General features: G+C 51.7%; 1 protein-coding gene across 2 annotated transcripts in view; it reads left to right on the plus strand.

The window, feature by feature from the left end:
• The first annotated feature begins 590 nt into the window (after positions 1–590).
• The window catches only part of SMAD3 (SMAD family member 3), a 119,914-nt gene continuing 104,903 nt past the window's right edge, over positions 591–15,601 (plus strand). For both annotated transcript variants that reach the window (XR_007453847.1, XM_049613803.1), the window contains exon 1: positions 591–1,354. Coding sequence is in view for 1 of the 2 variants with exons in the window: in XM_049613803.1 (XP_049469760.1) it covers positions 1,149–1,354 (206 nt within the window). In the remaining variant the exon portion in view is untranslated. The remainder of the gene's footprint in view (positions 1,355–15,601) is intronic.

The raw sequence follows: 15,601 nt of genomic DNA on the forward strand, positions 1-15,601 counted from the left end.
AGGCTCGGGGCTCTCGGCCGGTGTGATCTCACCGATGAGAGAATTTTAAAAAAACAGCTCCCGGGTCGCCGGCGCCGCCAAGGCCCCTTCCCGGGATCAGCGCGCACGCGTCCAAGTGCGCGCCCCGACTTCCTGGGCCTCAACCTTCCGCGCGCCCTTCCTCCGACCGGGGTGCCCCCAGGGGTGCCCCGCCAGCCTCCGGCCGGCTCTCACTCGCTGCCAATCTAACCCCCTCCGGCCCGCCACTGCAGCCGCGCTTCCCGAGTGTGGGTGCCGAGAGTGGACGCCACGGCAGGAGCCCAGCCCTCCCCTCTCGCCGCTCCGTTCCCACGACTTCCTCCCGGCGCCCGCCGGACTTGAGGTCGGGGCCGCGCGGGGTCCCGCGCGCACCAGCCAGGGCCGCCGCCGGCCGCGGTCGCCCACGTGGGCGTGCTCTGCGCCGAGCGGGGGAAGGCCGGGCGCCCTCCCGGAGGCTGGGGGTGGGCAAGGCGCCCGGGGGAGGAGGCGGCGGGGCGCGGGGGAGGAGGCGGGGAGCCCCGGCGGCGGCGAGGGGGCGGTGACAGCGCTTGGAAAGGAGGCTGCACGCGGATTTGCATGAAACACAGACTGGGAGCGGGCGGGAGCGGGAGCGGGAGCGGGAGCGCGGCGCACGCCCCGGGCCGGCCCAGCGAGCGAGCGAGCGAGCGAGCCGGGAAGGAGGAGGGGAGCGGGGAGGCGAGGCTGCCGAGGCGGAGGGATCTGCGCATCAAAGCGAGCGAGGCGAGCAAAGTTTGGCTGGGGGTTGGACTTTCCTTCCTGGAGGCGGCACCCAAACAGCTACCCCGTGCGGAAACCCAAACTTTCTTCTGCCACTCCGAGTCTCGCGTCCGCCGCCTCCGCCCCGCGTTCGGGGCCTTCCCGACCCGGCGCCGCAGTCGTCCGCCCGCCCTCCCCGCCGCCCTTCTTCCCGCCGCGGGAGCCGCTCGGGGCGCAGGGCCGCGCGCCGAGCCCCGCTGGCTGCAGCGCCGCGGCCCGGCCCGGAGCGCGGGCAAGTTCGCCGAGAGTTGAGGCGAAGTTTGGGCGGCCGAGCTCCCCGCTGCGCCTCCGGAGCCCCGCCGCGCCCAGCCCCGCCGGGGGCGCCCCTCGCCGCCCGCGCGCCCTCCCCAGCCATGTCGTCCATCCTGCCCTTCACCCCCCCGATCGTGAAGCGCCTGCTGGGCTGGAAGAAGGGCGAGCAGAACGGGCAGGAGGAGAAGTGGTGCGAGAAGGCGGTCAAGAGTTTGGTCAAGAAGCTCAAGAAGACCGGGCAGCTGGACGAACTGGAGAAGGCCATCACCACGCAGAACGTCAACACCAAGTGCATCACCATCCCCAGGTGGGGGGCCCCAGCGACCCGGGGGGCGCGCCCGCCCAGCCCCCTGACGCGGCAGGGCCGGGTGGGGTTGGAGCGGGAGAGTGTGTGTGTGCGTGTATGTGGGTGTGTGTAAGGGGGGGGGGCAGTGGGGATCGCGGTCCGGAAGAGGCTGGAGGGGACCCCAAACAAAACCTTCTCTGGATTTGCAAAAATTCAGAGCGTGGGGCTTCCGCGGGGCACTCTCACTTCCAGTCGCTTTTCACCTCCCGGAAAGGGGGTTGGTGCTGGAATTGGCCGCCCCCCACTCCCGGGAGCTCCGGGCTAGAAGTTGAGGCCCGCTTTGTTCAGCTCCGCGGGCCGGAGCCCCTCCTCCGCCGCCGCCTCCCGCCCCCGCGGCCCGCGCTCGTGGAGGTGGTGGTGTCTCTCCCTTTCTTTTCTTCAGTCCTGTCCCCCCACTTCTTTCCTCCGCAACAGGAATGCAGTCCGTACAGCTGGGGCTGTGGGTGAGGAGCGGGAGCCTCGTGATTGACAGATTCCTTCTTCGTTCTCTCTTTGCCTTCGGGATTAGCATTTTTATCGAGTATTTTTAGACTCGGTTGTGCCAGTCTCCCGCCCCCCTCTGCACACACGCACTTTCGTTGCAGCGCAGGGCTTTCAAATGAGAGACAAGTGGCAGAGGTTAGGGTCGTCTCTCCTCCCCCTCCTCCAAAGGATTATTTGCCCTGCTTTCAGCCCGAGATTGCGGGTTGATGTAGGAGAGAGGGAGCTTCGAGCTGATCAGATAACGAAACGCACCCCAAAGTGGGCCTCCTCAAATGGGCCCTCGCGTTCCTGCAGAGCCCTCCTTCCCCAAGCGCTTTGCCATCTGGCCGGACCTCCTTTCTCCTCCGCAGCGCGCTAGCTAGGTCAGGCGAGAGCTCACAGATGGCTGATAGAAGGGGTCAGTGACTTCTCTCCACTCCCTAGGGCCCTCTCTTAGCTTAGCCGCCCCCGGCTGGGAATTCGGGTGTGTGTGTGTGGGGGGGGGGGGAAGCGGGGGTCACCTGAGCCTCCTGTCTGTCCCTCTAGGCTCCCTTTAAAGTCTGATTCTGCACCAAGGGAGTGTGTGTGCGTGGGGGCGGGATGTCCTTGGGGGTCCCAGGCTGCAGAGGAATGAGTAGAGGGTCCCCAGGGCTTGAGCCCCACAGAGATCGTTGTCCTTCCTCCTGGGCCACGAGTGGACTGCATCCTTGGCCACCTGCTTGGGGCAGCTGTACAAGGCCTGCCAGCCGTGTGAGGCAGGCACAAAGCCACATCTGTCCACAGGAGCCCAGAACGGGCCTCCTCTGGAAATAAATACCGCATATGGTGGGAGTGCTGGCTTAAAAAGTAATATATATTTTTTTAACTGGGTGGATCCAGTCAATACAGGGGGAGGGAAGGCGGTGTGTTTTCTGGGAAGTGCGTTCTGGGTGTGTGATCAGGAGCCAGAATCCACTTCAGAGGAGTTGGTGTGACAGGATGGGGTCGTGGGCCTTGGGTTTTGGTCCCAGCCCTGGTTCCTAATTCTGCTTTATTCCTTCTGGTGTGTGTGTGTGTGGGGGGGTGTGAATGAGTGTACTTCTCCTCCCCCCCCCCCCCCCGGGGAGGGGTGAATGCAAAACCTGCCACCTTACCTGTCTGGGTGCATTGAGGACAAGTGCTTTATGCCTTGAAGCAGAAGGAAAAAAAAAAGGCATCAGTTATAAAATGAGCAGCCGCATGAAGTATTTTACAGTTTACAAAGCACTTTCACATGGTTTTAATGAGATCAAGAAAGAAAGAAACTCCTGGAAAATAGCAAGGGCAGTCAGACTTCAGGTTTACCTCCTTTTTAAAGTTGAGAAAACTTTGGAGGAGGGAGGGAGGGGAAGAGATTTGGCCCAGTGGACTTGGGACTCGGATCGAATGTGCTCCTTTTCCCATCAGGAGCTGCTCTGTACTTTGAAGGTTCTGAATACATTCTTTGCTGAATGCCAGAGCACTGTTAGGTTGGGGTGGGGGCGGCTGTGGATCTTTGTTGGTAAAGTTGCTAATGACTGGCTACTGGTTGGAGGAGAGCCCTTGCTTCCCCTGGTTCACCCTCTGGGGAGGCATAGCTATGGCCTGCCTTTTCCTCTTCCAAAGTCCTCCACCGCCTGAGGCGAAGGAAAGCTCTGGATGTTTCTGAGAGTTCAAGCTGACTTGCCCCTGGCCTTCTCCTGACTCTCTTAGGAGCTGGGCATCTTCTACCTGCCTTGGCAAGGTCCTATACGAAGGTAGATTTTGTTTTTAGTCTCTTCTCAGGGAAACCCAGTTGGTTGGGCGGACCCAGACAAAATGGATTTTCATCCCTGGATTCTGTGCCCACGCCTCTGGGTCACCTTGTCTCCCTTGGCAACAGCTGCCACTGTTTTGGTCGTGGGCACAAAACTAAAGGCCACGTCTTGGGGGAGGTGGCTAGCTGGCCTCCACGTCAGTGATATCAGCACGTCTGCTCAGCCCCAGAGAGTGTGGTGGTGTTTGTCGAATTGTCCGCGCTCTCTGTGCTACCTTTCATAACTAGGGCTTTGGAAAGTTGGCCAAGGGAAATGTTTAACCTCGTTATCCCATGATGTGTGTGTGTGTGTGGGGGGGTGTTGGGCAGTGGGCGCCTAAAGCTGCCCTGGGGTTTCAGAAGACCTCAGTCTAAGGAGATTTGACGAGAGTGTTTTGGCTAATGTATAGTCACAATCAGCAACAGCAACCTTTGGCAATTACAGCTGTATCCTAGGATCTTCCAGACGGCATGCTTGCTTATGTTATTACGCCAGCTCTAACCTGTCTCAGTGGTCAGGAGAGCTGAAGCGATACAGGCTTACTGATACCAGGCGTGTAAAAGAGACCAGTGCCAAGGAAGTGGTAAGAGCTTGATTTAGATACATCAGCAGAGAGGCTATCAGGATACTCTGAGGTCTGGCAGGATGGGCAGAACTTAGACGAGTTGTGTAACAGCATCTTACTTGTCACCTGCTTGAGTCTCTGAGTAAAGCAGTAGGCATCTTCCTGGCAGATGATAAGAGTGGAGTCCTCGCATTTACCACCGCAAAGTAGAGAAGGTGTGTGCCTGTTATGTCAGTAATAAGGAGCCAGGCACACTTAAGAATGACTGCTCTCACCGATGGGATCTGTGCCTTGGTCCAGTTGCTGGGAGCTGGACCAAGCTTAAAGTCTGGTTCGTTTGGAAAGGAATTTAGGCTTTCTTATGTCAAAGCACTTTCTTGTGTCGATGTCCAGAGGAAAATGGGGGAATTGAACCCAACACCAGGTCTGACACATACCCGTCTCCCCTTTCTCTGTGAATCCCTTCTTCTAACATGGCCTCCTCCTGTTAGCCACCTGGACTTTACCAGGCTACTCTCACCCTAGGGAGAGAGGAAAAAGATAGTCATCTTTAAGGTTCCTTTCTCAGACGTCTGGGGACAGACCTTTACCAAGGCTGCAGGAGTGGCTTCTTGGTCTCCTGTCCACCCACCCCTCTTGCTGCTGCTCAGAGCACCATTCTGGTATCGCCTGTTGGAAGCAAGCCCACTTCTGGCTGCCAGGGAGGTGGTCCATCGGCTCTCCTTTCTCTCGTTAACCTTGATTAAGGGAATGACATACAGGGGCCGGGAAGAAGAGGGGCCCACAGACCGTGCGTAGCTGACTCTGGGGGCTGGCTCAGAGCTCCGGCTGAACCCAGGAGCCACTGGATGTTGCCTTGACATTTGGAATCTTGGAACTTGCTGCTTGCACCCAGGAGTTAAATGTTTGGGCCAATTCATGTTACCGACAGCCCCTGGCTCCGAGTTCCTAATCAAATGTTACAGGGTTGGATTTTGTGGATTCATTGATAATGACTGGCCCCCTCCCAGGTCTGTGTCAATATTGCAGGCAATGGGAGAGGATGCAGAGATAAATTTGAGACGGCCCCTGCCTGTAAGCAGCTTCTACTTCAGTAAGGGAGACATTCATAAGGCATTATTTGCACGTCTAACCACTATCTCTTTTTTATTCCCACCGATCAGAAGAAAAAATGAGTTCTAGTATGGAGTGATTTCAGGGTGGAGGTGGGGACTATAATATGTCTTTTAAATACTGTTAGAAGTCACTGTCAGAAAACACAATAATGGCAGCCATCTGTGTTCGCCAGAAAGAGCACAAAATTCAAGTCCTGGACCTTGCCATTGTAATATCTGGACGGGTTTAGGAGTTCACTTTAATGTCTCAGATCCTTCACATCTACACCTGTAAAATCAGGATGATATAAGGCCTTCAGGGATGTTTTGTAAACCAGAGCGTTTGACAGATACAAGTATTATGTTTTAGCCTCCTGTGTCTATCATTTGTTCATTACTAAATTATTCACTCATTTATTAAATACCTTCTACACTGAGCAAGGCAGGGCACCGGTTCTCAAGGAGCTCCCTGTCTAGACTGGAAGATAGACTTGGCCAAAGATACAGGAAATGGACTGCAGCCTGGGGATGTACAAAGCGCCCAGAGACGTGGGGACAGACTGTTAATTCTGTGGGAGGAGGTGGGGGAGAGGAGGGAGGGCTCCCTGTAAGGTGGAAAATCAAAACGAGGGCAGGAGTTATTATCCAAAGGAAGTTTCTGAACGACAGCGTGATCAGGTACATGGTGATACCTGCCTGCAAGAATCAGGACATCTTTATCTTCTGCCTTTTATTGAACGGAGTCCTGTTGTAAATATGGTACCTCGTAGCATGCACCGAAGGGCCAGGGACCTTTGTGCAGTATTTATTCCAGTGTACAGCTTTCTCCCTTTGAAGTAAAACATCATTTAGTATTGCAAACCTGAAATTCAGGTTTCCTCGGTGCGAACAGTGAGTGACTTTAGACATACTAGCTTAGAACATAACAGGGTCAATAAAAACTGGATAACTTGGAGATGATCGTGGATACTTGGAATTTCAGAATTTTGGTGGGACCTAGCGTTCCCTGTCTCTGGTTAACACTTGCTGAAATAAATCCTATACGCCCGGGTTTCTGCGTGGACGTAAGAGCTTTGAATAGCGTATTTTTAAAAGTCTTTGCAAGGACATCAAGTTTCAAATGACAATTTTAATAATGGAAAAAAGTCTGCAAATACAGTAGTCATTTCGTTCTAATGAGAAATGCCAGAAGCTGGTGAAAATGACAGAATGTGGCTCAAGCTTATCACATCAGGAACCCAATTAAAATGAGTTTTTGAAAAATAAATATTGGTTTAGTAATGTAAACTTGTAATTGCTGTATTATTTTAATGGAAATAAAATTAACATGATTTAATGGACTGAGCGGCCATTAATTTTCACTTGTTAATTTATTAGGGGATTTTAATGCCATTGAATGCACAATACAGCCATTGTTTTGTGTGAGCTTCTCTATGAAATAAACAGGACCAAGCAGCGCTGGTTTTAAAAGTTGAAATCAGACTTTATTTCCACTACCTTGTTCTCCCACCTTCTTTATCCACTTCTCCCCCAGCTTCCTGTATGTGCTGTTAAATTGTGTAACGTGCATGCAGCTTTCGCAATCAACAAGGCTCACGATTAGTCCTAATTAACTTTTGTCCTTGTCTCCTTTGGTGAATTGACCTGTTAAAAACATATATCAACTCCGCCCCCTTCCCCAAATCCACATCTGCTCGTATTCGTTGGCTGGGAAGACGAGTGCCCAGAAAGGTTGCTCCCGAAGGCAGCCTGGGACTGGGTGGTTTACCACCTTCTGCAGACAGGAATGGTTGCTGAGGTGTTAGATGGTCCTAGCTCCTCCCCAAGGAGGGTGGGGAATCATCTAGTAACCGCTGAGAGGTTCCTGGCCTTGGAGCCTTCAGTCTCTCTACTTTCAGGCACGGTGGTTCCTGGAAACAGTTGGAAATTGCCGTATTAACGCCACCCTACAGAAATTTGGTTTCTAATTTTACTCTATGCCAAGTTTTAGAACACAGATCCCCAGAGGACTTGTCCGGTTCATTTTTATGCTCTCCCTCCTTGTGCCTACCTGGGGCCAAATCCTGTGCTAGATGGCCGGGAGGAAATCGTGAATGAGACGGACACCACACCTGCCCTCTTACGTCTTCTAGTCCACTGGCTGCCAACATGGGTTCTCCGGAGTTGTAATAATGCTGTTAAGTGTTCCCAGGAGTTAAATTTGTAAAATACTGTTTTCTTGATGCCAGAGAGCCAAATCCCTCAAACTTTACAGTTTATTGAGTCTCGACAAGGGCAGTTTGCGTGTGTGTGTGTGTGCGTGTGTGTGTGTGTGTGTGTGTGTGTGTGTGTGCGCATGCGCGTGTGACATTAGTCTTTGTGTTGATTTAATTAACTATTTTAGAAATAACAAATCTGTAGCACAAGTCACACTCTCTGCTGTTGATTATCTGAGGCCTCTGCTGTAAACAGCAGCCTGCCACAGTGCATACTACTGCAGAATGTTTTGACAGAGAGACTCAGTTGAAAATGAAAACACCATAGAAGCCTATTAATTAAGAAGTTCGCCTAATTCTGGACTAGGCTGAAGTTTGTTGAGCAGGCTTTTTCTCCCCATGAATGCTGTCAAAGAAAAATTTATTATAAACAAGGTTTTTGGGGTCATTTTGGACGCAGGAGTCAGCAGACCTGGGTAGGTTTCTAGACTTAGCTCTGTTTCTGATTAGCTGTGTGACCTGAGGCAAATCGCTTAACATCTCTGGGCCTCAGATGTTCTCTGTTGGAAAATAGGGGAGCTAAACCTTACTGGAGGGCCTTTCTAACTCTAAAATGCAAGCATTTTAGAAGCTCCTATTTGCATGCATTCAGTTGAACGATATATCATAGGTCTTTCTTAATTATTAATGTCCTAAGGCCCCATCAATCTAGTGCCAATTAATTTACATAAATGAAGGTAATAAAACTATAATCCAGTCTTTAATTTTAGTTATGTTACCCTTCTCTCCTCCCTGCCTCTCCCTTACCCTGTGAGTCTAAATCAGTGAAATTTAACTACAAAGGAATATAAAAATAGCTGAATTCTACGAGAAAGATGTGAAGGCTGTGTGTCTTGAGATGCCACGAGCAATTTTTCTTCTTTTGTTGCTATTTTTGGCTCTTCTCGGAGCAGGAAGTTTACTTAAACTAATGACCACAGACGCCTAAAAATGGTTAAATGTAAGAGGTAGGCATTATAAAGGATACCTGTGGAAAATGTTTGCTCATATGTCAGAGCTTACCCAGGAAGCTTCCTTTATTTATTTTCAAGCATCTATATAAAGAAAGACTATGCTGGATTTCGAAAGCTCGTGCCTTTTGTTTGGCAGCGTGGAGGTTACGAGTTTAACCCCCCAGCTAAGAGATGAAAAGGGAGTTTCTCCTGAAACAGTACTTTTTCTGTGTCACGTGGCTCTCCAGGCTTATAGGGGGCAAGTTTCTCCTCTAATGCTTTGCTGGGAGTTTGGGACTGGAGTACCGCTTTAAGAACCACTGTGTAAGGGTTTACCTTTGAAACCTACAGAGTTATAAATCTGGCTGCTTCTGCTGCTAAGTAAGTATTGCATCACCAACTGCTAAGCCAAGTTGTAGCGCTAAGGTGCCACCATTTTTTTTTTCTTTTTCCTTTAGACTGGACTCTTGAAAATAGTGATGCTTTTTGGGTGTGTGTTTTTTAAAGGTCTGTTTTTACGCTGTCACAGCTCAAAAATGCCAAAAGGCATTTTTTCCTTAAAAAATCACCTCTGGGCTTAGCTCAGATGTGGAGTAATGGATCCAGAAAGGACTTTTTGAGTAGTTGCAAGTGGCTGAAAGCAGGCACGGATGATGGAAATTGGGTTTTTCCTTTCACTTCAAATCTTTCCCGTTGTAAAGTCTCTCTTCCCCTTACTGGATTCAGACTCAAGGGGAGCCTTATTTCTCTGTGTGCCTGGGAGGGCAGGGTGAGTTAGCCTGCTCTGCTATCCGTTTAAGTTTTGTGTGTAACCATTTATCTCTAACCAAGCAGGTTCTTAAAATATTACCTGAGGAGCAGGGGGGAGGGTGTGGGTGGACAGGAAAAGCATGGTAATGAAGAAAGAGCAAAGGGCGCTGGAGTCTGGCAAACTTGGATTGGAGTATGCCAGTTGCTAACTCTGCAGCAGCCTTGGGAACCTCTGCCTCAGTTTATTGAACCCGTTTCCTTATCCGTAAAATGGGGTTGGGACTGCCATAAATCAACCCAAATGAGATAAGAGAGACCAAGCCCTTGGCCAATATTTGCAGCTCCCAGCACATAGTAGGTGCTCAGCAAACACTCCTTTTTCCCTTTTGAGGGGGCTATTTGACTGATGGCATCCATCAGTTCCAGCAGGGGACCTCCCCCCTCCCCTTCTTTATTGTCATTTAAAAAAATTGTTTGGCTGACTAAAAATAATAGTATTGAAAACATACTTTGATGAATCAGTGCTCCTGGGGCGGGGGATGGGTAAGCTCCTGAAGAAGAAGTGCTGTGACTCATGCACTTGTCACCGATAGCCTGCCCGTAAGTGCGTGGAAGTGCATGGTGTTTATTGTTGCTGGTGTTTTTCTGAGCCCCGGTTGGGAAGCAGTTCCGGTTGGAAGCCCCACCTCACCAGTCAGCATGGCCGTCAAGTAAGGATGGTCGGCACCAGAAACTCGTGGCTCTGAAACAACGGGGGTGTGGGTGGTGGCACCCTGGGCTGCCCTTGGATAGGCACAGGAGGACTCGTGCCTGCACGGCTGGGCTTTGACCCTCCTTCTGGGTGTACTTCTTCTCATGGGGCAGAGCCCCAGGGCCAAGGGATGGCCCATCTAGAGCTTGCACCTCCTCCTTCCAGACTGAGCCATGAGTCCCGACCTTCAGTTCCCTGCCCCAGTGGTCTCGAGACTGCTTTCAGGTTCTGTGTGGGCCTCTTCCAGGTCCATCTGCCCAGGAAAGGGTATACTGCATCTTCCATGGACGTGTGTGCCCCCATGGGCCTGAGGGCTGACAAGGCAGGGCAGGGGGATAGACAGGCTGGATGGAATTCACGCTCGTGGGTGTCTGTATGGGTGTGCATCGAGCCCCTCTGAGTGTGTGATGGCACCAGGTGGGGGGCTGGGGGCTGGCACTTGGGCCCAGTTCTCCCTGAATGTCTGCATCCCAATGTGAAACCAAGAGTCCAGAGAGCCCAAATGCCCACCCGGCCTTCCACCTTGTGTTAAAGTGTTTGTCAAGGTAAGGAAGATAGAATATATTCCATTCATCAGTTGCACTGATTTCCATCTCTTGAACGTGACATACGGCATGTGGGCCTTCACATGTCCTCTGCTTGGGACCTACCAGGGGTGGAGCTAGCTTGTTTCTAGCCACCCCCTCTCTATTGTCAAGCCACGATGGAGGCCCCGCCTAGGTGCACCACTGTATGGACAAGACTGTGGAGACTTTCACAGGGATTGATTTCCCTCACCTTGAACCCGGATGGGAACAAATTACAGATCAGGGAGGAGGTGATAACGTGTTGCAGCTGCCTGTCTTAGAAGTGAAGCTAGAGTTTGACACCTGCTAATGCATTTGTTGTTGGGTAGGCTTACTGGGCACTGACTTTGTGTGGGGCCTCAGGGGATATAGAGATGTCGAGGTCAGGTGCCTCTGAACTGTGCAGAGGCAAAAAAGGGTCACAGCGACCACAGTTGTGGCGGGCTCAGGGGACAGACACTCTAGTAAAGGTCAAACAAGTGTTGATTTGGGAGCCCTGAGGAGGAGCAGCTCTCTTCCTCGGGAAGGCAGCAGGCTTCACAGAGGAGGTGGTGCTCCGGCGGGACCTTATGGATGGACAGAGCATGGGCGTGGGGCGAAGGCTGCCTGGAGCACTGGCCAGACGGAGCATGCAAGGACCTGGTGTCTGGGGCCGGCAGGACATTCCGGAGTGGCCAGGGCATGGAGGTGTCTGGGTCAGGCAGAACATTCCGGGGTGGCCAGGGCATGGAGGAAGGAGTGGCCGGAGAGGAACCAGGGAAGGCTTTGGTAGGCCAGGCGAGGCATTTGGACATTGCTCTTTGAGCGCCTCAGGGATTTTCAAGTAGGGGCATGGCGTGGCCAAAGCCACTGCGGGGTTCGGGCTCCATTTCCTCCCCCACCCCCATGGCCAGTAACAGCAGGTTTTCTGCCTGAGTTATCCAGGTCAGAGTCATAATCCCTTACACCACCATGTGGACAGCTTTAGGCTATGTCTGGACCGGGGTGAGAATAGTGTTTTGTTCACCGTCAGGAGAGAAGACTAGTTGTACAGCCAGGAGGGCTCTGGGAGCCCAAGTGTTCAGGTAATTAGCTGGTGAGTCATGCCCGCCTCTTGCCATGGATTCCTTGGGAAAGTGAGTGGAGTGATGCCTGGTCTCTCCAAGCGAAGGCCTCGAGACCAGATCTCGGCCTCCCCCTTGGCCTACCCTGTGCCTGGCGCACGGCCTTAGGTGGAATGTCTCCGGACAGTGTTTTTAATTTCTTCATTGATGATCATCTAGGCCAGCGAGCCTTCCACTCCCCGACCGCACTGCAGTCGGCAAGAATGCCTCAGTTCTGTCCTGCAGACTTACAGAATGTCCTGAGTGTATTAAAAACAGATTCTGTTCCTTAACAAGAGAGCAACATAGTTTATTTAAGTCAGTGTTGTTCATTTAGCACCCGGAGCAAGCAGATATCATGGCCATTTAGAGATTGGGTACAACTTCCCTTATCTGGTTAGAGTCGGCTTTTTGTTGCTGTTGTTGTCTGTTCAAGCTTACAGATTTTCAGAAGATAAAGTTTTGAACTGTGGTTCATGGGCCATTTTTGAGAACACTGCTAGAGACCTGCTTCTGAAGGGACAGTGCACGGCAGCGGAGAGCTCTGGATTTATGTTCAGGAGATCCACGTTCAAACCCCTGCTCCCCACCTGCTGCTTCAGTGACGTGGACAGGTCACCTAGCTTCTTTGATCCTTCTTTCCTCACCTGTAAAATGGGGAAAATAATACCTCCCTTAGCAGGATTATCGAACTTATTTGGTTAGATGAGCTATGCATTTAGGGCTCCTGGGTGGCTCAGTCGGTTAAGCGTCTGACTCTTGATTTTTTGGCTCAGGTCATGATCTCGCAGTCATGAGACGGAACCCTGCGTCGGGCTCCGCACTGAGTGTGGAGCCTGTTTGGGATTTTCCTCTCTCCCTCTCTCTCTCTGCCCCTTCCCCTGCTCATGTACTCACTCTCTCTCTCTCTCTCTCTCTCTCTCAATAAATAAATAAATAAACATTTGGATGAGCTATGCATTCAAAGCACTTTGCAGACTGGAAAATATTACAGTGTCACCTGCTATTTCTTTATGAAGCACAGCTCTGTAGTGTTGCTAAAAACCCTTTCTGACAGAGATGGATTAAGGCTTCTGAGTTTACACCCAGATTTTCACAAAGGCATTAGAGAAAAATTATACACGATGCTCAAAATTCAATAGGAATATGAACTCAGGGCGCGCATGCTCTGGGGCCTGGTACCAGAATCTTAGGCTCGCTGTGCCAGCTTGTCAGCTTTGTGGACCCGTGGCCGGTCACCTGAGCCCTCTCACCTGGGCGTGAGACAGCATGAAGTGAGTGCTGACTGTATACCAGATGCTAGCATGGGCCACTGATTGACTAGTTGGTTTTTGTTACCCATCTGTACTACTCTAAGAAGGATGAGTTACTCATGTTCACAGAGGAGGAGCCTGAGGCTTTGAGGGGTCAGCGGCTGAACAGGAATCTGAACTCCAGTCTCTGGTTCCTGACCCTGGTTGCCTGCCCCAAGGCTCCCCGGAAGAGGCTATACCATTATTACCGTTTTCAGCCTCATAAGAAGGTCAGTGAAATTGTGTAAGTAATTTGCTCCAGGTCCCATGATGAGAGATGGACTCCTCTCTGGACTTGCCTTGGAGTCTCTAGCCCTTCTAGAACCTACGGTGATGCTCGAATTCATTGAACCGACCAGGACACTTCTAAGAGTGAAAAGGAGCAGTGCGATTATTAATTATGGCCAGAAGGTGAGCATAAGCCTGGAACGTCCAGCCAAACCTGGGCAAATAGTAACCCTAAGTCACCCTGCCTCCGTGCCAGTGGCTAATGATACCTGACTAGGTAACGGGAGGATTAGATCAGCCGGTTCGTATGTTACTGCTAAAGGGTCAGGGACTGAGCTATTTGCTCCTGGTCCAGGTGAAGTGACTTTGCCTGAGATCAGGCAGCAAGTTGGCAACATGATATCCGAAAGCCGGATGAGGCCTCAGAAATAATCTAACACAGTGAAGTTAGCGCTAGAGCTTTCTTAACTGGAGCAGGAGTTAGGGAATGTTTGGCTGTGCGGATGGCTGCTCTCCAGCAACAGGAATAGAGGCTAGAGGTCAGAGCGGGGGTGGCTGCGAGGAGATGGTGAGGCATTCACCCGGCTCTAGAATGTCTGCATCCTCTCCCGGCTGTGTCCCTGCAAAACCCAGGAGATGCTCTCAGGCCCAGCGCAACCCAGACGACATTTAATGGCCAGGAGCAAGAGACTCCTCCTGTGAGCTGACCTTTCCTGCTCCCCTGTTCCGTTTTAGAGTCCCGGAGGATACCACTGGCTGGTTGTTGGTACAAGTTTAGTGGATAAACCCTCTGCTGAAGAATTTTGGAAGGCATTGAGGAAGGAATTAAAAATAACAGCAAGCATGCCTTTTCTTTCTCTCTGATTGTGGTCAATGCATGGAATGTGCCAGGGCCTCTGTGGAGCACGTGGCCCCAAATAACCCCTCTGCCAGTGGAATTCTGTAGAGAACACAGAAGGGCTAGGAGCCGTCTCACTGCCGCTTTGTGTTCTCAGGATTCGTTCCTGCAATCTTCTCTTGCCCCGAATAACTTGTTGGAAGTCTGGAGAGGGACTTGAGTCTTCTGTGTTCTCCAACCAGGCGGCTGTCATAGGGGAGGCCCTGTCTGATGAGCTCCAAGGAGAGCAGCTGGAGTGACAAAAGTGGACCGGTCACAGGCTGAGAAAAGGGAAGTGTAAATTCAAGCCAAACTTGGCAGCATTCGCTTTGGAGAACTTGAGCTGATACTATGGAGCTCTGGTCGTCATCCTTTGTGGCTACGCCGTGTCTTATAAATAGAACAAGATGCATTCTCATTCCCCCCCCCCCGCCCCCTTTCTCTACCCCACAGACACAAGGAGGCATGTGTGTGGGTGAGTATGGGCAGGGAGTATTAATTATTTATGTTCCAGTTCTTCAGAGAGACATCGTGGGAACTGGGCCCTGGGCTCCATGGAGATGACCAGGCCATGTCACGGGTAAGGCTGGAATCTCTTGCTGAGTTCCAGCAGTCCTGATCATGCAGCCCTCTCCTGCCTGGTAGTGCCCTGAGCCCGCTGGCCTTTCCCTCTGTGGTCCATCCTATATTCTGTATCAGGGCCAGACTCACTGCGTGAGGATACTTTTGGCTGCAGGTAACCTAAAACCCAACTAACACCTTCAACGGTGTGGAGGTTTATTATCTCCTCTACCGTGTTTGGAGGCAGGGAGGCTTCGGGCATCACCAAGGACTTGGGAGCCTTCCGTCTTTCTGCTCTGCCAGCTTCAGCCTGAGGGGTTTTGCCTTCAAGCTTGACTCCTCCTTGGTCCAGCAATGGCCACAGCTGCCGCAGGCATTACCCTCTTTATACATCCAGGGGACAGAAAGGGCTGCTTCTCCTTGGTGGGGGCTTGGGGGTGGGGTCTCTTTATCCAGGAAGAGCCTCCTGGAATCTCATTGGCCAATGTTGTGTCGCGTGCAGTCAGGGCAGCGATAATGGATTGCGATAAGCCTCTTGAGGTCAAGGATCCAGGCTATTTCTTTGACACATTACTATACTTAGTACCTGCTAGGCACTTGGTGAATTTCAATCAATACTTGATTACTGTTTACCTTCTTCTCTGAGTAGATTCCTGAGCGCTTACCTAATGTCTTGCTAATTCGGGAGTTGTGGTGGTAAACCATTCAGAGACCAGCTGCCCCCATGGAGTTTACAGTCAAGACAAGACCCAGAAACAATTATGTAACTGTGTTTGGAGCCTCTAGTGGGTGGATTGTTGGCAGTTGGCCAACATGGCAGCTTTGGAAGAGGTGTGAAATTGGGGTTCAGGGAGATAAGTGGATGGGTGATTCACAGGGGAGACCCTCGAGGCTTTTGAAGTCTATGCCTGAGGATGACATCTTGTGACCCAAGCCAGGTCTCTTTAAGCAGTTCAGATTTCGGTCTCCACCCCTCCAGTCTTGTTTTCCTGTTGACAAA

Source organism: Panthera uncia (genome assembly GCF_023721935.1).
Source record: "Panthera uncia isolate 11264 chromosome B3 unlocalized genomic scaffold, Puncia_PCG_1.0 HiC_scaffold_1, whole genome shotgun sequence".
Classification (NCBI taxonomy): domain Eukaryota; kingdom Metazoa; phylum Chordata; class Mammalia; order Carnivora; family Felidae; genus Panthera; species Panthera uncia.